This window comes from Canis lupus, chromosome 22 (genome assembly GCF_048164855.1).
Source record: "Canis lupus baileyi chromosome 22, mCanLup2.hap1, whole genome shotgun sequence".
NCBI classification, from domain to species: Eukaryota; Metazoa; Chordata; class Mammalia; order Carnivora; family Canidae; genus Canis; species Canis lupus.
Genome location: NC_132859.1, coordinates 45,804,338 through 45,827,115, shown reverse-complemented (window position 1 = coordinate 45,827,115; position 22,778 = coordinate 45,804,338). Strand labels below are relative to the sequence as shown.

Here is a 22,778-nt window from a genome sequence, read left to right as displayed (position 1 = left end):
GTAAATTTTTTCTTTAAAGGGTCAGATGATAAATATTTTAGGTTTTGTGGGCCATGTGGTCTCTCACTACTACTCAACTCTGTTATGATGCAAAAGCAGCCATTGTCATTTATACAGATGAAGGAGTATGTATGTCCCAATAAAATGATATTTTTCAACACTAAAATTGAACTTAATATAATTTTTATGTGTCACGTAACATTATATTCCTTTGATTTTTTTTAACCATTTAAAAATGTAAAAATCACTGTTACCCCACAGGCCATACACAAGTAGGATGGATGCGGCCCTTGGAACCATGGTTAGGAGACTCTGGTAAAGCTAAAGTACCCAGAATACATGCAATATTTAAAGGGAAGAATTCCTATGAAATTTCAGATTTCATACTTCACTGTATCTTGTGAGAGTAAGTAGCTAGTTAACTCCCCTCAGCCTTTACTTTTCCATGTATAAAATGGTGCTACTTGTCACCTATGTATCTTCTCAAGAGTAATGAAAACATGGAGTACATACAGCTCATGATCTCCTTTAGGTCACCCCATAACTTAAACTATATAAGTATCAAGTTAAATGTTTTAAACACTGTTTAACTTACTTAATATTAATGAAATTATTATTGCATTAAAATCATTTCGATATTAAAAAAATTAACACTGTCTATTAAATAAGAGTGGTTATGCTCCTAACCACTCTTTATGTGGTTAGGAATTATGGAATTAATCACCGTATTCTGAAAAAGAGATGTGAATCATGTAATCATTTATGTAGTTGGGAGTTTAAAAAAAAAAAAGCCTTCAGGACATATTTATGACTATCCTCTTTACAGAGGCATTCACACCACTGAATCATTGGCCAAGGAAGGCAGGCAAAAGACACAAGCATTTTGACATTTGCAAGGCTCTCCTGGGAGCCAGCATGAGGCGCAGATCAGCTGACCTTGGAAGGGCTAGTGAAGCCCAATGTATTCTACAACTGCTGAATGAGTAGCAAAAGCCACTCGAATGGCACAGGACTATCCTGTTTCCAGGAATAAAACACACTTTACTTTCAAGACAGAGCCTTTGAGGAGTGAGTCCGTGTATCTGTGGCAAGAATACAGGCCTACAGCACCTCTGACAATAAAAGAAGTAGCATTTAAGTCTTCCAGCTGCTTCCATGGGGACTGATCATTGTGAAGATCACCTTGGTGGGGCCTGTTCTGTGATTAACCCATAAAAGCTGTGGTTTTCAAAGTCCCTCCTGTCCCATTCACACATTAAAAAGAAGGAAAGGACTGCCCACTGTGGCCGAGTGTAAATGGCAAGCCCTCAAGTCCCCATAGGAGGAGAGTTTGGGGGTGACTAGGAGAATGACTGCTGCTCCCCCAAATGAAGCCAAATCCTAGAAAATAAGGACTTGGTGTAACCATTCCTTGGTCCCTTCCCCATCTCAGATGATGGACCTGGCAACTATGCAGTGGTTGACAGAGAAAAAATTGCTCTAAAGAGAAGAATCACATGCCAGGGCAACAAGAATTGCCCCTACATGCATGCACAGAGAGAAAGTCTGCCAGAAACATAAGCCAGGGGTGGAAGAAGAGGCCAGGGATGGAGAGAGGAGCTCTCCACTATCCCCTGTGTCAAATACAATTACTATGCAGCAGCCTACAGCCAGTCACCCCAAAGGAAACCCCACATGGGGCGCCAGACTACAGGTGACTGAAGACTTATGTGATCCTTGTCTTTCCTCTGCTTTGATTAAAGTATTTCCTCTCATTTAGAAATGAGATGTTTTTTGGTCTTGAGTTTGGCAATGATACACAGAGGGGGTTCTTTGTGCCAGGCAATGCATAATGACATTCCTAAGAAACTGAGAAACACAGCATCAGGAGTCTTTTTAGAAATCTTATGGTGCACATGGTATGAAGTGGATGTTACCAAAAGATTCAATTTGTGATTATTTTAACTTCATGTAACAAACTGAGCCATTGGTTGGGAGCACAGGATCAAGATATCTGAGCCTTTGCCATTTCCGGGATCGAGGTGAGGCAGAAAAACTGGATTTTTTTCTTTCACAAACAGAATCAACCACAAGTTACAGATCCATGAGTCCAGAGCTCCTTGGGCTTCTTACTAACACAAGCATACAAGTGGCAGTTAATAAAGGACAGGAACAACAAAGTCTTACCCCTTCCTCTTTCAGCACAGCCTCGGTCCAACCATAACCAATGGATGTATTATGAGAAAAAAGAGTTAGTTCTCAGAGATTAAAAATGGTTTCAGGGTTAATGAGAGTGCATCTGATTTAATTAGCAAAAGTCAATAGAAAAGGAATGTACTTAAGATACGGCAATGATATATTCATCGAAGAAGGTTCTGGAAGCCAATTTGCATGCAGGGCTTTAAACGGAAAGGAGTATAGAAGAAAGATCACGAAACAGAGAACTCAAAGCATCTGAGTTGGTCTCCAGGCTCTGGCACCTACATCATGACTATGGGCAATTTACTTAATTTCCACAACCCTCAGCTTTGTCTGTAGTATGAGGGTAATGAAAATACATTCAACCTCAGTGGGTTACTGGAGGATGATGAAAGGCAACAAAGCATTCAAAAAGTACTTTATAAATCATGAAGTAGTCGTAGGTATCATCAAGGCAATACCACATTTTTTTAAAGACCAGGAAAAAAAATAAGGACTCTATTTAAAGTCAGTTTGGGGACAGATTTTAAGGTGTCAAAGCTAACAGTGCTCCTAACCTAAATGTAAAAAAACAGCCCCTTCATGCATCCACCATGTGCAGTCAGAAGTCTGTAACAGGGACCAGGACACAGCCAGCTAAGTGCCCAGAGGAGACCCCACAGCACAGTCAGCAGCCAGCCCGAGCCCCCACCACACCACAGTGGTGGAGAGAAACCCGTGGCTCGAGTTGGAGACTCTACCCATAATGTACTAAGCCAGGGAAGAAAGACCATCCAAGGACTCAGGAGCCAAGTCAAAGCGGTGGGCTGGCACGGAGGTCACTGGGGGGTCCGTCTAGGGACTCTTTCATTGCCATTGTCTGCATGGGCTGCAAGCAGTGGTGAAGCCATGCCAGAAGAGAGCTCCCAGGCAGGGCAGATGTCCTCATCCCCCACATTACCTGATCCAGGGGCCAGAAACCAAGCCTCATTTGTCTTCCTGGAGTTTCTCTTTCTATGAACTGAACTTGCCCAGCTCTGTCCTCATAGGGTGGACACTGCTAACCTTGCCTCCATTTGTAAGGCTCTCCTTAGAGGTCACTCCAACTGGAGCATCCTTGGGAGTCAAGGATAACAGAGCTAGTGAAAACTGGAAGCTGGCACTCAGGTACCAAGCGTTCAGAAGAAGCTGAACACAAGAGAGCAGGGCAGGGCATGGGAGAATCAGTCCATGACACACTGTGAAACCACCCACAGCTGTTGGCAGAACCCACATCCAAGCACACGAAGCTCCCACCAAATGGATGGTGCTCCAGAATGGAAACAGGTACCTGTGACAAACTCACTTCTACTCAGCTCCACGTTCTCTTGCCCAGAGTGGAAGTGTAGCTCATATATATGCGTGCACAGCATGAAAAGAATTCAGCGTAACATACCTCAGAATCCGTAAAAAAGTTGTAGAGGAGGACATCGTCAAATTCTAAGCCTTTTGCTTCATAAACGGTCAGCACAAGTGCCAACCCCAGCTCTTCTGGAATTTTCTCCTTTGCCATTTCATTAGCTACAAGGATTACCTGGGGGGGGAGGGGGAGAAGGAGGAGGAGGTAGGGAAGAGAAAACATCAAATTTTACAAAGATAAATCTGGTAAAGCTCAGTCAATTTCTGTGGGAGGCAGGAATCATCTTTAAAACAAAGCGGCTGGCCTGGGCTTGGTCAACCACTTAAGGTGAAATATTAACAACTCTTCATTCACCCGGATCTGAAATTTACCCACTATGGCAGAGGGGCTATTGAACTCTATCCAGTGGAATAATTCAGCCCGCTAAACTTTTTTTCAACTGCAAACTGCCTTTTATTTCACAACATGCAATCCCAAGAAGCTCACCTGGTGGGCTCCAAATTCAATAGGCTGAGTTTTCCTTTTGTTCCCTCGGAGCAAAATTGCCAAGTCGCTCACGCTACAAGACTCCAGGACAGTTGGTTTGGGACCATCGAAGAGGCCAGAATCCCTGGGAAGGCGATCAAAAGATTCCGGGAAATAGAACTGAAGTAAGTCCACTACCCCAGATGCCAGATTGAGGATTCCTGAGATAAAACAGAAAGCACATGTCAGATGCTGAGTAACACAACAACATGTCTGGGGTTTTTTTTGTGTGTGTGTATGTGCTTTTGTGCTTTGTTTGTTTGGCTTTGGTTTTATTTCCCTGAGAAGAGGTATGGGCCCTGACAGTATGGATAATTGCAAGCCAATTTCCAGCTCCCATTAGATTATCACTTTGGCCCTGCAAGGTATTACTCTGGGTACAGAGGATCAAGGCAGAGATGTGTTGTTAAGAATGACAAACATTATATGGTCTCATTCATTTGGGGAATATAAAAAATAGTGAAAGGGAATAAAGGGGAAAGGAGAGAAAATGAGTGGGAAATATCAGTGAGGGTCACAGAACATGAGAAATACCTAACTATGGGAAACGAACAAGGGGTGGTAGAAAGGGAGGTGGGCGGAGGGTTGGGGTGACTGGGTGATGGGCACTGAGGGGGGCACTTGATAGGATAAGCACTGGGTGTTATGCTATATGTTGGCAAATCAAACTCCAATAAAAAAATAAAAATAAAATAAAAAGAAGGTTTTGCAGGATCTCGTTCCTGATCTGCACTCATTATCAGAGAAAATTACCTCATAAAGAAAATTCAAGGCAGAAATATAATTTATCCAATTAAAACTGTTAGAATGCTAATATAAGGGGCTACTATAGATGGCAAGGAAACAAAAATTATTCAGACCCTCTCATTGGAGTCTGGAGCCCTAGAGACGTTGTCATGGTAACAGCCCTGTCGGCTGTTAGCTGGAGGCCAAAGCCTCCAACACCTTCCCACCAAGTTTATGCCCAACCAAGAGAGGACTATAACTAAGAAAAATCGTAGAGCTGGAGAGAGGGTTTTGTAAAGAGCTTTCTCCCTGGGTCCCATTTCTTATCTAAGCTCTGAGGAACATTGCCAGTCACCCCAACTGAACACTACCAGATGACAGTCACCTTCATAAAATTATCCCATTTAATCCTCAGGACTTTCTAGTGAGGTAGACCAGACAATCCCCGCCTTTGCAAGCATAGACTCCAAGGTCCAAGAAGTTAGTATACACTTCCAAGTGACAGGATTTGAAGCTGAGTTGACACAGATCATCCAGGGTCTCTCCATGGCTCACAGGGGCCATGTGCCCTTTACCTGACACCAGATAGAATACTATGTTCTTGGTAGAACACCATGAAATGGGCATACAGGTCCCCATTGCTACTCCCAAATAATGAAAAATATTACTACCCAGTAGTAATATTATTAGATGGATACAATTGGGAGCAAGAGTGGAAACTGCTAAATCAGAGCAAATCAGCTGATACTGGAGCTCCCTCCTCCTAAAGAGCTAGCAAAGACCAGAGATCTACATTAATGGGAGAATCAGAAAAGGGTACAGAAGTGTTCATTGCAGTGATAAACAGGAATCTGTTGAAATGCCCTTCTAGGGAAACTAGATAAATAATTTTTTAAATAAGCCTACCCAAAGAATAAAAGATGGCTCCACCATAAAAAGGAATGAAACTCTGACACATCCTACAACATGGAGGAACTTTGAAAACACTATGCTAATCACTTAGCCAGACACAAAAGACCACATACTGTATGATTCCTATTATAGGAAATGTCCACAATAGGCAAATCCAGAGACAGAAAGTAGATCAGTGGTTCCCAGCAGGGCAGTGTGAGGGGGGCGGGAGGAGAGGGTGAGATGAAGAGCAACTGCTAATGCTATGGGGTTTCTTTTTGGGATGATGAAAATATTCTGGAATTAGAGAGTGGTAATGGTTACACAACCTTGTGAATATATTAAAACCACTGAACTGCAGATTTTAAACGGGTGAATGTTATGCTTTGTGAATCTCAATTTTAAAAAGAACAAAACACAAGGTAAAATGTTCACTAAACATAGCGTATATTCACTACATAATAAATAAATGCAGTGATAAATGCATTTAATGTATATAAAGAAAAAAGATAAGGGTGCCTGGGTGACTCAGGTGGTTAAGTGTCTGGCTTCAGCTCAGGTCATGATCTCGGGGTACTGGGATGGAGCCCCACATCAGGCTCCCTTCTTAGTGGGGAGCCTGCTTCTCCCTCTCCCTCTGCCTCTGCAGCTCCCTCTGCTGTTCCCCCTGCTTGTGAGTGCTCTGTCAAATAAATAAATAAAATCTTTTTTAAAAAGAAAGAAAAAAAGATCAAAAGGAAATAAAACAAAATGTTAGCAGTGAGTGGCTTAGTTTGTAGGGTTTTTTTAACATTTAGGTGTTTTATAAAGTTTCTAAAATCTAGTACATATTATTTGGATTTTTTTCTGATTCTATACACAGAACATACAGTCTTCCCTCCATCCCAAGAAAGGAGGCAGGAGAGGGGTTGATGTAATCATTGTCCCAATGGGTTTCTTAGCAAAAATATCAAAACTGTTCCCAGGAACACTTCCCTCTGCCATGCTTCAGCCTGCAAGGTATTCAGGGGGTCAATCAGAATGAGGGGCTCATTCAACTATCATGCCAGATCCTTCTACTGGACCCAACAACAGAAAAAGGAGTGCCATGGGAACCATTCCCTGAGGACAAAAACAATGAATTATGTGCCTCAGTCACCCAGCCCTCACACAATGCCAAGCAGGGTAGGAGCTCAATAAACTTTCCTGAACAGATAAAAGAGGGCCAGGACTCTATTTCTTATTAAAAGAATAAATTGCTTTCCCAGACAAACAAGCACTAAAGGAGTTCATGACCACTAAATCAGATCTTAAGTTTTATTGTCAAATGGTGTTCTTGTGAGATGTCTTTTTCCATCCTGTTCTTTTTTGGATTGTAATTATTACATACAATGCCATCCTTTTTTGTTTTATATTTAATAAATTAAATATATATTTATTTTTCTGTTACCTAATACAATTTTTTCACTCTATACATAAAAAAGAGAGAATAAATTATTTTGTGCTAGCTTTTCCTACATAATCCACATCCCAGGAATGACTATGATAGATCAAGAAGCTGAACTGCTCAGACCCAGCCAGATCCTGTGATTTTTTTCAAATGCAATATCAGTGATGACTTCCAGAGCCCAAAAGAGCTGGGCTGAGTTGTGTGGTGCACGCTATACTCTGGGAGGTCACCTGCCTTCTACTCATTATCTGATTCCTTGGCTAAACAAATCAGAATTTTAATCTAATTTTATAATGTGTGTGTGTGGGGGGGGGGTATTTTCTCTGTCCAACAAACCATAGCTTACCTGAGCTGCATTTAGAAAAAGAGCATCTATCAAAAACCTATAATAAACATCAGGCTTAAATGGCAAAATATTAAAAATATTCCCATTAACTTCAGAAATAACACACAGATGCCTGTTAAAGCTTATGCTTAAGATCCTACCCGATGAAATATAACAGGAAAAAACAAATGATAAATATAGAAAAAAGATAAGGACTGCCATTATCTGCAGAAAAAAAAATGCCAAAATCTAAAAGTTAGAATGTTCAGCATGATTGTTAGATTGACCAGATCAACACATAAAACCAATAGCATCCTTCTATACCAATAATAACTGATAAACGTGGAAAAAGCAAAAAAGGGGCAGCAAAAAATGATAATTATAAAAAGTGTAAGATCCCTAGGACAAATCCAACAGCTATATGAAATGTCTGAGGAAAATTTTTAAAATATTATTGAAGGCACTAAAAGAAGACCTGAATAGAGAAATACACCAAGGTTCAGAAATCCCTGTGATGTAAAGATGTGAATTCTTCCCAAAGAGCAATAAATTCAATGAAATTCTAATCCAACTTATAGAGTCAGAGAATCTGATAACTATGGTAAATGTGCTATCATGCTAACAGTACAAGAATAGACAAATGAGACAAATCAAAGAAAACAGTGGAGCCCAGAACAAAGTCACAGACATATAAGAAAAGCAGCCTTACAAATCAGAGGCAAAGATATGCCAAGAAGTGAATGGCGTCAGCACGCCAATTCTCCATATGGAAAAAGTAAAATTAGATCAGAGAAGGGTTAGTTCAATAAAGACAATGTCACACCACACATACATTTTATATAGATTAAATTTAGTTACCCAATTTAGAAATAAAAGGCAAAATTTAAAACCATTAGGAAATCATATAGGAGACTATCTTAATAACTCCAGATCAGAGGAATTTCTTAAGCTACAAAAAGGCAACTTGTAAAAGAAAACATTCATAAGTTAAAATTTAAGGTATCTTCCTACTAAAGAACACCATTACTTATATGCCGTTTTACCGTACAAACTTAAAAAGACAAGCCCTGCAATATATATAATCAACAAAGGATGCAAAGGCAAAAAATCATAGAAAATTCTTAAATTAGTGAGCAAAACAACTCATGAAAGAGGTAGGCAAAGGAGAATAGGAAATTCACAGAATACAGAATTACGGATAAACACATGAAAAGATGCCACGTCTCAAGAAAATGGAAATTCAAACCATACTAGATGTCATTTCACACCCAACCCCAAAAGCAAAGCAGGAGGATATAACACAGATCCAGAGAGATTTGCTCAGGAAGATTAACTCCAGGACTTTATGCCACAGTAAAAAAACTGCCAGGAGCCTAATGTCCATTATTGGAAAATGAGTAACAAACTGTGGTACAGCCATAAAATGGAATTCTAACATAGGTTAGTTAGAAATGCGGAGACTGGAACTCCACATTATCAATATGCAGAAACCCCACAATGTAACATGAAGCAAAAATACAAAGTGGCAGAAAGATGTCTGGCACGATACGATCCCATTAAATAAATTTCTAAGCATGTAAAATAATACTCCACACTGTTCACAGGACATATGCAGGGCACAGGAGGTGAATGTGGGAGCAGTTTATAAACCACAAAGGAAGGATTCTGGCTGGCATGGATGTTGTGTTATTCAAACTCTCCATACTTCGGTGTCCTCCGTGAAATGGAAAAGCTGCTCACCTGGCAGGGTCGTTGTGAGGATGAAGTACAAGTAGTCCACATCGGCTGCCTGGCATCACACCAGGCCCAGAGAAGGGGCACGACTGCGGTTCAAGTTAAAAGCACCTAAGTATGTGCTATCTTCCTACCACCTCCAAGCCCTCTTTTTTGGCTTCTCCTTGGGAGAAAAGCCCATTTGGGAATTAATGATTTGTAACTAGCATATCGCTTTATGTGGCACAAGTAGGTGCTTCCAAAGTGCTTTAACAAAAGTTCACAAGCAGTTCATGTGCTCCCCTGTAATGTTTTCATGTCTTGGCAAACTCCCAAAGATGTAATTTCCACTGAACCACAGCTTGAGTTATCAATCTAAGTGAGGAGCGGCAGAAACCATAAGATCTCTTGTCCGTGGGGGTGTTTCTTTTCTAGAGATTTTATTTATTTATTCACGAGAATACACAGAGGAGAGAGAGGGAGGGGCAGAGACACAGGCAGAGGGAGAAGCAGGCTCCATGCGGGCAGCCTGACGTGGGACTCGATCCCGGGTCTCCAGGATCACGCCCCGGGCTGTAGGGCCACTGAGCCACCAGGGCTGCCCCGTGGGGGTGTTTCTAACAAACTCCAAGATCATTTCCTTCCTACATGTCCCAGAACCTCCCCTGCAGGCAAGCACAGAGCCTGGGCATACCTGAATGGGACCTGTAGTTCTGGTACAGCTGGTGGATCTTCTTGGGCTTCCGGACAGCACACTGCTTGTCCACGGTGCTTCTGCTGGCGTAGTGGAACAGGGAGCGCAGGTCGCTGAAGCGGAAGGCCACACCCTTCATGATGCTCTGGGCTGTGTCCCCCGTGAGAAACATGGCATTGGGGTCATTGATGCATTTCATCAGCAGCGCCAGCTCGGCCTGAGTGAAGTCCTGAATCTCATCGCCATAGAGTTCGTGGATGGACCAGGGGAGCACCTTGAGCCTTGACAGTCTCCGGGACAGGTTATACAGGACATCTTCTTCATCGAAATAACCTTTCTGAGACCTGATCTGCTGGTACAGGCAGAAAAGACTGTAGATCTCACTCCGGTCTTCCTTGAAATTGGGGGACCGCTTCCTCCCTAATTTCTTATATGCTTCTTCTGTGAGCCTCCCCTGGGGGCAGCTGAGAGCCTCAAAAGACCCCTTCAGAAAAGATTTGATTTCTTTCCAAATCAGTGCGGGGTTGTAAGATGTTTTCCCTTTGATCATTTTGGGCCATATCTCATTGGTGAACACCTCAAACGTCACATACACCCGGGGGTCAGTGTCACATGTACGTGTTTCTGCAGCTTTATCCTCCTCACCATTGTCCCCGTCCACCTCAGCCTCCTCCTCATCCTCTTGCCAATTGGGGATGGTCAACTCTTCCTGTGTGGACCATCCCACGATGGTTCTTTTCAAGCTGCCATCTTCGTTTCTCAGAAAAAACGGTTTGGGCAGAGAAGCATCAAGCAGGAGGAGCAGCTGCTTGGAAGTGACAAACAGAGGAAAGTTCTCATCCCTCAGGTCCTGAAGTTTGTGGACATTGGGTTCCAATGGTTTGTAGTGACTGGTGGCCTTGGTGGACTTGGAAAGCTCGATGAAATTCCTCTGCACCTCCTGGCACAGGACATGGTTCTTGGTCACAAAGATCTGATGTAAATGCTCCAGCTGGTGGGGATGCTCTGAGGTGCACACCTCTGTTGCCTGGCCAGGCCCCCCGGGCACCTCACTGGATCCCCCTGTGCAGGTTTCGCTATCCTGCTCCTCATCTACGCTGTCCACTGTTTCCACTTCCACGGAACCTTCCTCTTCTTCCTCCACCTCTTCCACGTCCTCGTCCCCTTCCTCCATACCTAGACCGTCTTTGCTGGGTTCCACTTCCAACCTTCTCTTCAGCCACATCTGCTTGGCCAGCAGCGGGCTTCCTGCCTGCTCAGCCTTTTCCCAGTAGATGTGGAATTTTTTCCACAGTCTGTACAAGCAGCACGTTGTCTTCCCAGTGCCACTCCGCCCAATGAGGATGATGGGCTCCAGTGGCCTGGGGTTGAGGTCAATCACGGCATACTCCAGCTCGCCCACCCGGAACGGGTACTCCACTGTCGTCGTGGTGTCACTGAGGATGTTGAAGGCCATGCTGGTGCTGAAGCTGTGGAACTTCATGATGTTATACTCTGTCTCCACTGCGCTGGCCGGTGGGAAGTACTCGGGGTTCATGTGCTCCCGGCTCTTCTCCGCTTCCGTGTCCTCCACATAGCAGCGGGGGATGCGTTTCTGGACCTTCATGTTGGCTGACACCTGGCCTTGGTGGATGCCCTTGAGCTTCTTCCGCAGGACACAGGACAGGCCCCGGTTGTAGGCACTACAGATGGCCTTGATGGAGTCCGACAGCTTGCAGTGGTCCAAGACGATGTCCCAGATCCGAATGATCTCTGTGTAGACCCGACCTGACTTCTCTGGGCAGTGTGGGTGCCGCTCCATGGCGATGATCTTCTCTGGGTTCTCACTGCATCGAGGGGAGAAGTCAATGGCCAGCTCCCATAGCATCCGGGCTCCCTTGTCCAGCTTGGCCTCGAAGAGCTGGATGCTTCCCTTCAGATGCTTCAGCCGCTTCTGGAGGCCCTGAGTCCACTCACCATTCCCCAGCTGCTGGATAGCAAAGATGATTTTCTTCTTCATGACCTTGGTCATGACCTTACTGGACAGCTTTTTCAGCATTTCTGAAGTGCATTCGATCTCCCACGTCATGTTCTCAAAGTCCTGGAGGCAGGACTCAATCTCCTGTGTGCTCCAGCTATCTGGATCATCGCTGCCCTCTCTCCCTCTGTGGCCAGCAGGAACGAGCTGTGAGGCCCCGAGGCCTGCCTGAGCATGTCCACCCCCTGGCTCAAGGACGCTGTGTTTGTTCCCACTAGAGTCAGAGTTTCGTGCCCCCAGGGCCCGCTGGAGCTCGTCCTTCTTGACTTCCATTTCAACTCCTGTCTCCAGAGGTTCAGAGTCCTGAGCACAGTCCTCCAGGATGGATGTATCCAATTCCACCTGCTGAATTAAACCCATAATGTCCTGCACCAGGCAGTCTCTCATAGAGCAGGGCCTGACAGCTCCAGACTCCTGCCTCATCGCCTGGGCATCTGGGAGAGCCTCCCAGCTGTCAGGGACCATGGCTCCTTTGGACAGGGTCCTGGCAGTGACATTGCAAGGCAGTGACTTTGATGAACCCTGGGACTTGAGCTGAGATGTGTGACCAGGGGCAGTGGGCCTTGGGAGCTTGCCAGGGTGGGTGGCAGAGTCCTGCCGGTTCCTCCGCCTATTCTCCATCACAGCTTTGTTCCAGGCCAAGAGCAGAGGATCGTTCTTCTTAATCCGGTGCCTTGCGTCTTTGCCTTCTTTGTTCTTCAAGTTGAAGTTGATGTCAAACTTCACTAGCAGGTCTATCAGCTTCTTCATCCGCCTCAGCATGCCCTTCTGGAAGAGGATGTGCATCAGCGTGTTCCCATTGCTGTCCTGGATGTTGGGGTTGAGGTAGCAAAATTCAGTGGGGTTGGACCAGAAGAGATCCAACAGGTGGCTGAGGAAGTTAAAACCAATGTCAGCTGAAAGACACAAACAAAACCCTTATAAGTGCTGAGCCACTCCTGCCAGGGAACAGAAACTCCTGGATTTGGAGAGATGCCACCACGGGCATCTCAGAACACTGCACTCCCCCTTCTCAAGTGCTTGATAACCCAGTGGTTCAAAACCAGGGCCTATTTGCTCCCAAGGAAAACCTGGCCATGTCTGGAGATAAGATATCCCAATGGTTATCACTATTTGTGAGGTGCCACTGGCATCTAATGGGGAGAGGCCTGGGAGGCTGCTAAACATCCTACAATGTGCAAGACAGCCCCAAAGCAAAGAATTATCTAGTCCAAATGTCAATAGTGTCAAGGTTGAGAAATCATAAAATAAGTTCATAATGTGCCAGTAAGACCCTTTATGTCCAGGCCCTTGAAAATGGTGTAAGTAACTGGAAAGTATTTGTCAGCCCAAGACAACCAATTTTGAAACTTAAGAATCCTCCCCAGCAACCCACCCTGACCATTCACCATGACGGTTGCTCCTTCTTATCCAGCCATGGGTATGGGGCCAGGAGATATGGGTGGGCCTGACCAAGAAACTGGCCTATTCTGGATAGTTGGTTTTCCCAGGAGGAAAGACAAAAAAGCATAGCATCATTTCTAATACCCAGCTTCCTCTTCAAGGACAAGACTGCTTAAAAAAATCAAGGCCTACCTTTGATATCTAAAAAGATGTGGAGTGCCGCATGCAAAGGAGTATCACCTTCTGTGAGGGAGATACCTCGGGGGTCTGCACCCTTGGTCAAGAGAAGAAAAGCCATCTCGAAGTCTTCATGCTTCAGGCACATGACAAGCGGTGTCTCCTCGCTGTCCTGGAGACCTTCGGGCAAGGCTGAGGAGGCAGAGGAGATGGACACATCCCCGTGAGGGATGTACCCTGTGACGAGTGACTGCCTGGCTCACCTGAGGAGGAGGGGACCACTCTGCCATGTACTCCAAGGGAAGAGCTGATGCTGACTGGACTTCTAAGGCAAAGGCTTCTGAGAGCCCTGAATGAAAGCCCAACTCCCTCAGGTGTCCTGTTCATGGGCCGTGCCTCTCCTGGCTCTCCTGCTCCCCTTCATGTCTCCAGACCCCCGTCTTCAGTACTGCCCAGAAGTGGGGACAGGGTCCATGAACAATGGGAAACCCTGGTGCCTGCCTGACACCCTACCTGACACATAATCAGTGATCAGGACATGAGCATGGCTCCCTATGCCCTTGGCTTCTATGAAGCTTCTTCCTGAGGATGCCCATCTACCATCAAATGGCATCTTCCCTGACACTCTCCACCCCCAACATCAGCTTCCTTTTAGCTCAGTCCATGCTTCCCCTCTGCACTGCAGGCTCCCTGACCTGCACCCCTGTGATCTGCACACTCCCATGCCCCACAGCAGCTACGCATTCACGCTGTTCTTGGTCCCTAGCACCTAATTCCAGGGAGGCACTTCATAAGTGCTTGCTGATTCAGGAATAAAACCAGAATTCCATGACAGCCACAGTTTCCAGGCAAAGGTAGGAACGTTCCAGTTGAGAAATGGTTTTGAAGAAATAAGCTATAGAAGACATTCTGTCTACCTCTTAGAACCTGTGGGTACAGTCAATGCCCAAAGAGTTTGTACTTTGGCATTTTGAGAGCTAAGGACCAATAAAGGGCATTCCTTCTTAAACAGCCAAGCAAGCAGCAAACCACTCGGACACAGTGCTCTTCCAAGAACCTGCAAGCGTGAGCTCATTTAATATTCAAAACAGCCCTGAGAAAAAGGGAAAGTTATCATTCTCATTTTATAAACAAGGAGATGGAGGCAGAAATAGCATGCCCAAGGCCACATAACTAGTACTGGCATTAGTAGAGGGGCAGGAAATGGGGGCAGGAGGAGGTTGGTGTTTCCAAATGAGTTTTAAAATAAAACCTAATCCAGAGCGCCTGCATGGCTCAGTTGGTTAAGCATCTGCCTTCCACTCAGGTCATGATCTCACGATCTTCTTCTGTCCTTCCCTCCACTTGTGCGCGTGCTCTCTCTCTCTCTCTCTCTCTCTTTCTCTCTCTCTCTCTCTCAAATAAGTAAATAAAATCTTTACAGTATAAAAAAATAAAATAAAACCCAATCCAGCAAGACCCTGGCACTCTCCAGACATACATCCAGCCAAGTGTGATTGTGCTGATTATAATGGTAGATGCTTCCACCCACCAATTATTTGGCTGTTTCTTTAAAAATAAGCACCTCAAATCCTAATCTGCTGATTAGAAAAGAATGGAGAGTTGACAGGGATGCACACAGCATACTGAGTGCAGGGAAAAATCCAGCCGGCAGTCAGAAGGAAAGGACCCTGTGGGCCACATCTGGGACCAAGGGGCCCCTCCATGCACCTGCAATTTCTCACACAAGGCAGAAGGAAAGACAACGGAGCAGACTGGAGTTCACAAAGACACAGAGCTCCTAGAGGCCCGCACCCACTGACAGGGCATTAATCTGGTCACTGTTGCAAATGAGAAGCTATGGAGGAAGAGAATGGGGCAAAATTTAAAGGCATCTCCAAAATCATGTGAAAGACCCAGGACCAGAGGTGGCCTGGCATCCCAAGGGACAAGTCTCCAGTGCTCATAACAGGCATTCTCACCTCCACTGTCGATAAGGCAGCCCAGGAGCTGCATCCTCCGAGGATCCCAGGCGCTGAGACGGGGGATGACAGCGCAGAGGTCAAGGTCTGAGAAGTTGCAGCCCTTGATGAGACAGTCTCCCAACGGTGGCTCCCCACTTACTTTGCGGGTCAGCAGCAGAAGCACTTCCAGCCATTTCTGTTTCTCCAGTAAAAACTTGATGAAGGTGTTGGCGCAGTCACGGTTAATGTCACAGACCAGGTCAGGAGGAATTTCTTTCAAAAATAAGAATATGCCACACTCCAAAAAAAGGTTCATATGCTTCCTGTCCCCAAATACCACCCAACATATCTAGGAGTAATTAACATGAATTATCGGTCAGTATTTTTAACCTCCAAGGAAAATATAAACAAGTAATTACTTTGGGCAGCTACTCAACCACTCGTAAGCGTTGGTATAAGCACCAGCCATGTGATCTTCTTGGAAAGGTTAGAAATACTCTAAAGAGAGTCTGGCCCAGGAGGAGAGGAGAATGTGACTGTGTCTTGGGAGAAAATGTGAGTCAGGACATTCTACTGCGATCAGAAGAGCCTAGCTTAAATTTTGCATAATATTAAAAGTGTGTTCTGCTTAAGGAGCACTGACATACAGGGAGACACCACAGAATAACTGAAAAGTTAAGAGTCATCAGGTAGCGGTGAGAGGATGGTTTCATCCTCAATTCTTAATTTCATATCATGATACGCTAAGTATTTCCATTTGATCTCTGAGGTATGGAGACAGAACAATGGTTATCCCAGTCCATGATGCTGGTATATCCTCTGGATGGAAAACTTCTAAAAGAGGTCTTCAGTAAGTAAATTGTCAGATTTAGCAAATAAAATTGTAGGATGCCAGTTAAACTTGGATTTGACATAAACAACAAATAAAATTTTAGTATAGTTCATGCAATATCTTGGACATACTTCAACTATATTCACTGTTTATTCAAAATTATAATTCAACCAGCATTCTATAATTTGTCTGGCAACACTACCAGGAAGAAAGCTGGGAGGACATGAAGGGAAGAGATCAAGAGTTAATCTACGTAAGAGCAAATTAATTTGCATTTGCTAGTTTTTACTTCCTAAGATTAAGATTTCTAACATGAATATCCATTTTAATATTTAATATTTAATTTGAAAACAAGAAAACCAATTCAGTGTGCAGGACCCTGGACTAAGTGCTACACATCCATCATCTCAGGAGATTAGTACCCTAGCTAATGCAAAAGTGAAGGAACTGAAGCTTAAGTTAAATAATTGGGGGACACCTGGGTGGCTCAGTGGTTGAGGTCTGCCTTTGGCTGAGGGTGTGATCCTGGGGTCCTGGGATCAAGTCTCGCATCAGGTTCCCCACAGAGAGCCTGCTCCTCCCTCTGCCTGTGTCTCTGCCTCTCTCTGTCTCTCTCATGAATCAAAAAATAAAATTTTGAAAAAAAAAGTTAAAAAAAAAAAGAAGTTTAATCATTGGATCTAGGTCACAGATCTGCTAAGTGGTAGAATTAAGATGAAAATGTAAAACTCCAGGGGATCGCTTGGTGGCTCAGCGGTTTGGTGCCTGCGTTCAGCCCAGGGCGTGATCCTGGAGTCCCGGGATTGAGTCCCACATCAGGCTCCCCACATGGAGCCTGCTTCTTCCTCTGCCTGTGTCTCTGCCTCTCTCTCTCTGTGCTCTCATGAATAAATAAATAAAATCTTAAAAAAAAAAAAAGAAAATGTAAAACCCCAAGCCTTAAAACATTAAGATCTGCTGTATACCCTGAAGAGCATTTGTGTTCCGCTGGCCACTGCTTTCCACATTCTCTGGAAAATTAAGAAATCTCAGAACCTCTGAATGATCCAAGTGAATGCGTTACAGCCCATACCAACTACCAATTTAAAAAATACTCAATTTCACCTACTTAGGGTTTCTATAATCTTCCCTAATTATTATCTAAAATGTGTCATCTGAAGTTCTTTTGTAGAACTTTCCTGATTTCCCCACGGTGAAAAAAATTAATATTCAATTCTATAATAACTTTATATACCAACATTAGCCAATATCTAGAGAAGAGAGAAATAGCCATGGTATTTAAAAAGAGATCGTATCTGCAGAAGCAATTCTAAGATACCTGAAAAACCAGAAACAGAGACTGACACTCAGGGTGGATGATCTAGATCTCCCACTGAATAATGTTCTGTGCTATTTGGATATTTTACCCATAGCTTATTAGAGTTATTTTTTTAATTAATTCCTTTAAAGATATTAGAAAAGACTTCTAATGAGTGTATGTCATCTTTGGCACAAACGAGCCTATGTCATAAGGAAAGTTACCTTGCAGAGAAGAAAGGAGGCGCAAGAACCTCTGAACTACTTCCTGCTTCAGAAAGTTCTTCTGCAGTAGCTGGTTTCCTGAGTTCATGTACTTCACCAGCTGCTCAGAGGCCTTCCGGAAAATGTCAGCCTCACTTACAGGTCCATCACCATTGTTCAGTCCTGCGAAACAAGGAGGTAACGCTTCCAAATCCAGAGATCACTGGTGTGGGAGATGGCAAAAATTACCTCCACCCCTCCACCCCTCTGCATACGCACTTGCTTTGCCCAGTGATTCTGTGTCTCCTTCCATTGAGAGGTGGAGCCTAGTCTCCTCCCTACCCTGGATTCTGGGCTGGCTTCTGGACTTCCTATGACCAAGACAAGGCAGTGGGTGTGATTTTTGTGCTGGTTCTAAGAAGGTGGGGCCCCCAAAAGCCTGCCTTAGTTCTAGTCACTCTCTTGAGACCCTGACCTCTGCCACGTGAACAGGTCCAGTCTCAACTTTGGCAGAACAAGAGACAGCCTAGATCAAAGAGGAATCAGTCCAGTTTTCCAAACTGAGGGTCCATGGATGTGAAAGAGCCTGGCCAAGATCAGCAAGACCACAGCTGCTTAGAGGAATTCAGGTAAAACTATGAGAACAGCCCAGCCTAAACTGGGGTGAACTGCAGGATCAGGAGCAAAATAAACACTTGTTGGTTAAAGTGACTAAATTTTGGGAGCGGTTTGTTACACAGCTTTAGATAGCTGATGACAGTTGATGGACTTAACAGCAAGAGGAGGCCAGCCACCCATGCATCTTAATGGCCAGCAGAAAAATCCAAGAGGAAGGAGCCACCTCTTAGGCCAAAGAAGGGAAGACAATAGCCCTTTGGTTCAATTTATTTGAGAAAGCAGCCATGATTTGAAAAACCCCACTGACAGAATATTGAAAAGGACACAAGCTTTATTTGGTATTGGGTGATATACTCAAAAAGCACCCTTGCTTAAAAGAGAATCTCACTCGGGATGCCTGGGTAGCTCAGTGGTTGAATGTCTGCCTTCAGCTCAGGGTGTTCTGGGATCGAGTCCCACATTGGGTTCCCTGCAGGGAAACTGCTTCTCCCTCTGCCTGTGTGTCTCTGCCTCTCTCTGTGTCTCTCATGAATAAATAAATAAAATCTTTTCAAAAAAATAGAATCTTACTGAGGGACACCTGGGTGGCTCAGTGGTTGAGCATCTGCCTTCGGCTCAGGTCGTGATCCCAGGGCCCACGTCAGGCCCCCCACAGGAAGACTGCTTCTCCCTCTATCTATGTCTCTGCCTCTCTCTGTGTGTGTCCCTCATGAATAAATACATAAATCTTTAAAAAAAAATCATAGTACAGAGAATTAGGACTCTCAGAAAAGGAGCAACTTCCTTCACTATCATGTGTTACTTGTCCCCCTGGCCTGATATCATTAAAATCCTTTCTAGAACATCATTCTCCCACTAGGAAAACTGGCCTAAAAGTCATTTGACACTTAAGAGAAATAGACTAAGCTGGACAATACAGACAATTAGATGCAGTTGTATAATAATATATGCATAGTTGTCTGGTTCAGGATAGTTATGCAATGGATCAGAGAAAGTTCCACATGTCAGGAAAGAAATGAGAGAATGATATCAACAATGTAAAGATGCATGAAAGGAAAGGCGCTGGTGATGGTACCTCTGGATAGACGTGGGGGACTTGCTTATTACTCTGAATTTGTCTGGGTTTTTTTGTTTTCTAAATATTCCACAAGCTTAGTAAGAGATAGAAGAAACATCAGAAGATAAAGTTGCTGGGGAGCCTGGGTGGCTTAGTCAGTTAAGCATTTGCCTGGGATTGAGCCCTGTGTTGGGTGCTCCCTGCTCAATGGGGAGACTGCTGCTCCTTCTCCCTCTGTCCCCCACCTCCCTTGGGCTCTCACTCTCATGCTCTCTCTCTAATAAATAAAATCTTTAAAATGCATATATATATACACACATATATATATGAAGTTGCTTATACATTATAATCACAGATTGTTTTTTAAAAGATCACTAATAAGTGCTGAACACCATCAACAAAAAGATTGAATAAAATATGCCAAAGTATAATTACAATACATTTTTGTTTTTACATAAAACTATGTTTTTACAAATTTTCTACAATGATATTTAGTAGAGATATAGAAGCAGATTCAAAACTGAAAATTAAAACAGGGACACCTGGCTGGCTCAGTGGTTGAGCATCTGCCTTCGGGTCAGGACATGATCCTGGGGTCCTGGGATCGAGTCCCACATCAGACTCCCCACAGGAAGTCTGCTTCTCTCCCCATGGGAAGCCTGCTTTTCCCTCTGCCTGTGTCTCTGCCTGTATGTCTCTCATGAATAAATAAATAAAATCTTTTTTAAAAATTAAAACAAAAAGAGATATCCAAAGTTTCAGTAGTGCTCAGAAGTGTTAGAAAATAGGGATAAATCATTTCAAAAGGAGATTTTGCTTTTACCTGACATTTTCCTTTCAAGCTAAGAATGGCAAAACTGGTTAAGTTTTAGTACACATTTTATCAATTTAAATTTATGTACCCATTTCATTTTTATAAAGTGTATAATTTAAAAAGCATGGAATAAAAAAAATTTTTAAAAATGTAAAGCATGGAATAAGACTAAATGACCGAATCTACATATATAAATAAATATATTTATATTTATTTGTGGGGACAGGTGAGTTTATGGAGAATTAATATTTTCTTGTTTTTTCTTTCCTACATTTTGTAAATTTTTAAAAAATAAAACATTGCTTTTATAATCAGGAAAAAGTATCGTGAGCATCCTGTAGGTTGATTCCAGACACTTGCATTTACTGAAAACAGGGCACGTCTTGGTGCTGAGAGATGGGAAGATGACAGAGGCGTTAGGGCCTCTGAGTCCCAGGCTGGGACTATGGGGAAAACCCACACAAAGAGAAGGTTCCAGTGTCCTCTGAGGGCTGTGCATGAGGTGCCTGCATGAGCACAGAAAGCAGCTGGTTACCACTGGAGCAGCAGAGGGAAGGCCTCAGAGGCCTGGAATGGTTCTCACTGAGTGAATCAGAGATTAGGAACCAGGAGGAGAACAAAAGCTCGCTAGAATCTTGGTCCTGAGAGGAGCAACAACGGCCAGAGAGGGGGACATGCTGCCACCTGGTGGTAGCCGTGAGAGGCTGGTAAAGAGAGGTAAGTTTCACTTTCCAGGGTTCCAGGTGAACCGCGGTCAGCAGTCCAGAACCAGATGATCCTCCTATGACAAATCGTCAGGATGTCAGCACTAGGGGCAACTGCGTGGCTCAATTGGTTAAGCATCTGAGTCTTGGTTTCGGCTCAGGACATGATCTCAGGGTCGTAGGATCGAGCCCTGCACCAGGCTCCGCGCTCAGCAGAGTCAGGGTGAGATTCTCTCTCTACGCCTCCCTCTGCCCCCTCCCACACACTCTTTCTCTAAAATAATAAATAAATAAATCTCAAAAAAAAAAAGTCAGTAGTAGCCTACTGCTCTGTCATAGTAACTATGTCATTCTTTTTCACCTCATCAGGTAGGCATTTTATCATCCATATCATCACAAGAAGGGTGACTGCAGTATAATCAGGTGTTTTGAGAGAGAGAGACCACATTCATGTAACTTTTATAACTGTTCTATTTTATTATGAATTATTGCTGTTACTCTCCCACTTGGCATAATTTATAAATTAAACCTATGAGACGTACGTATAGGAAAAAACATAGTACATACAGGGTTCAGTACTATCCACAGTTTCAGGCATCCACTAGGAAGCTTGGATTGTTTCCCCTGCAAATAAGGAGGGTACTGCTGTATATAGTCCTGACTGCTGAGGAGTAAAAACTTACTCCTCCAAGTGGGCTCTGGCTCCCCCTGGTACTGTGCAAGAACTGCAGGATTTCAAGTCCTGTCCTGAACTGCTAAATCAAAATCTGCATTTTAACAGGGTCTCAAATGGTTCCTGTTAATATCAGGATGCTCGGGTTTAGAAAACAGCAGAAATCTTCATTCAGCAAGACACTTTATTTCTCACCTTGATGCAAAAGCCACCCCCACCCTCTCCAAAGTCATCATCACCATAATCACCAAAATGCTGCACAGCAATGCTCAGGATGAACAAAGGGTGAGAGCATTTTTTATCCTAGTCTATAAATTAGAACATTGTTCATCTGGGTACAAAAAGCTAGCATCCTGATGTTTCTTTACTTGGGACTACAGATGTAAAAAACCGAAATTATTAAGTCCGTGGGCTCAGGTCAGGACAAGGGTATCAAACTCCCCAGCAGTAGGGGATGCCTGGGTGGCTCAGTGGTTGAGCGTCTGCCTTCAAATCAGGGCATGATCCTGGAGTTCCAGGATCAAGTCCTACATCAGGCTTCCTGCGTGGAGCCTGCTTCTCCCTCTGCCTATGTCTCTGCCTTTCTCTCTCTCTCTCTCTCTCTGTGTGTGTGTGTGTGTGTCTCATTAATAAATAAATAAAATCTTTTTAAAAAAAGACTTCCCAGGGATCCCTGGGTGGCGCAGCGGTTTGGCGCCTGCCTTTGGCCCAGGGCGCGATCCTGGAGACCTGGGATCGAATCCCACGTCGGGCTCCCGGTGCATGGAGCCTGCTTCTCCCTCTGCCTATGTCTCTGCCTCTCTCTCTCTCTCTCTCTGTGTGACTATCATAAATAAATAAAGAAAAAAATATTTAAAAAAAAAATAAAAAAAGACTTCCCAGCAGTAGCTCTTCCCAAAGATAGTATGCTTCCATCAAGCCCATTAATGTGTGAGGATAGGGAGGGATTAAAGTCCATAAAATCTTCATTCTTATGACTGGAGATCTACCTTTATGCCCATGGCCACAGGCCCTCGCTTTGCCTGTCTCCTCAATCACTACCCTGGTTAAAAAGACCATGCTGGAGCTAAAGTCTAAAACTACACTATCCATTACAGTGGCCATAGCTTAATTATGTAAAATTAAAATGAATTAAATAAAATTAGAATCTCAATTCTTCTGTTGGGTGAGTCACACCCATTTCAAGTGCTCAAAAGTCATA

The 22,778-nt window shown here is 44.0% G+C and overlaps 1 protein-coding gene across 1 annotated transcript in view; it reads right to left on the bottom strand.

The window, feature by feature from the left end:
- Positions 1–22,778, bottom strand: part of TRANK1 (tetratricopeptide repeat and ankyrin repeat containing 1) — a 99,905-nt gene that overhangs the window by 23,888 nt on the left and 53,239 nt on the right. Inside the window, exons 10-15 of the mRNA XM_072793442.1 lie at positions 17,733–17,894; positions 15,398–15,652; positions 13,452–13,628; positions 9,860–12,772; positions 4,043–4,242; positions 3,593–3,730 (exon numbers count right to left, since the gene is read on the bottom strand). Of these exons, the coding sequence (XP_072649543.1) occupies positions 3,593–3,730; positions 4,043–4,242; positions 9,860–12,772; positions 13,452–13,628; positions 15,398–15,652; positions 17,733–17,894 (3,845 nt within the window). The remainder of the gene's footprint in view (positions 1–3,592; positions 3,731–4,042; positions 4,243–9,859; positions 12,773–13,451; positions 13,629–15,397; positions 15,653–17,732; positions 17,895–22,778) is intronic.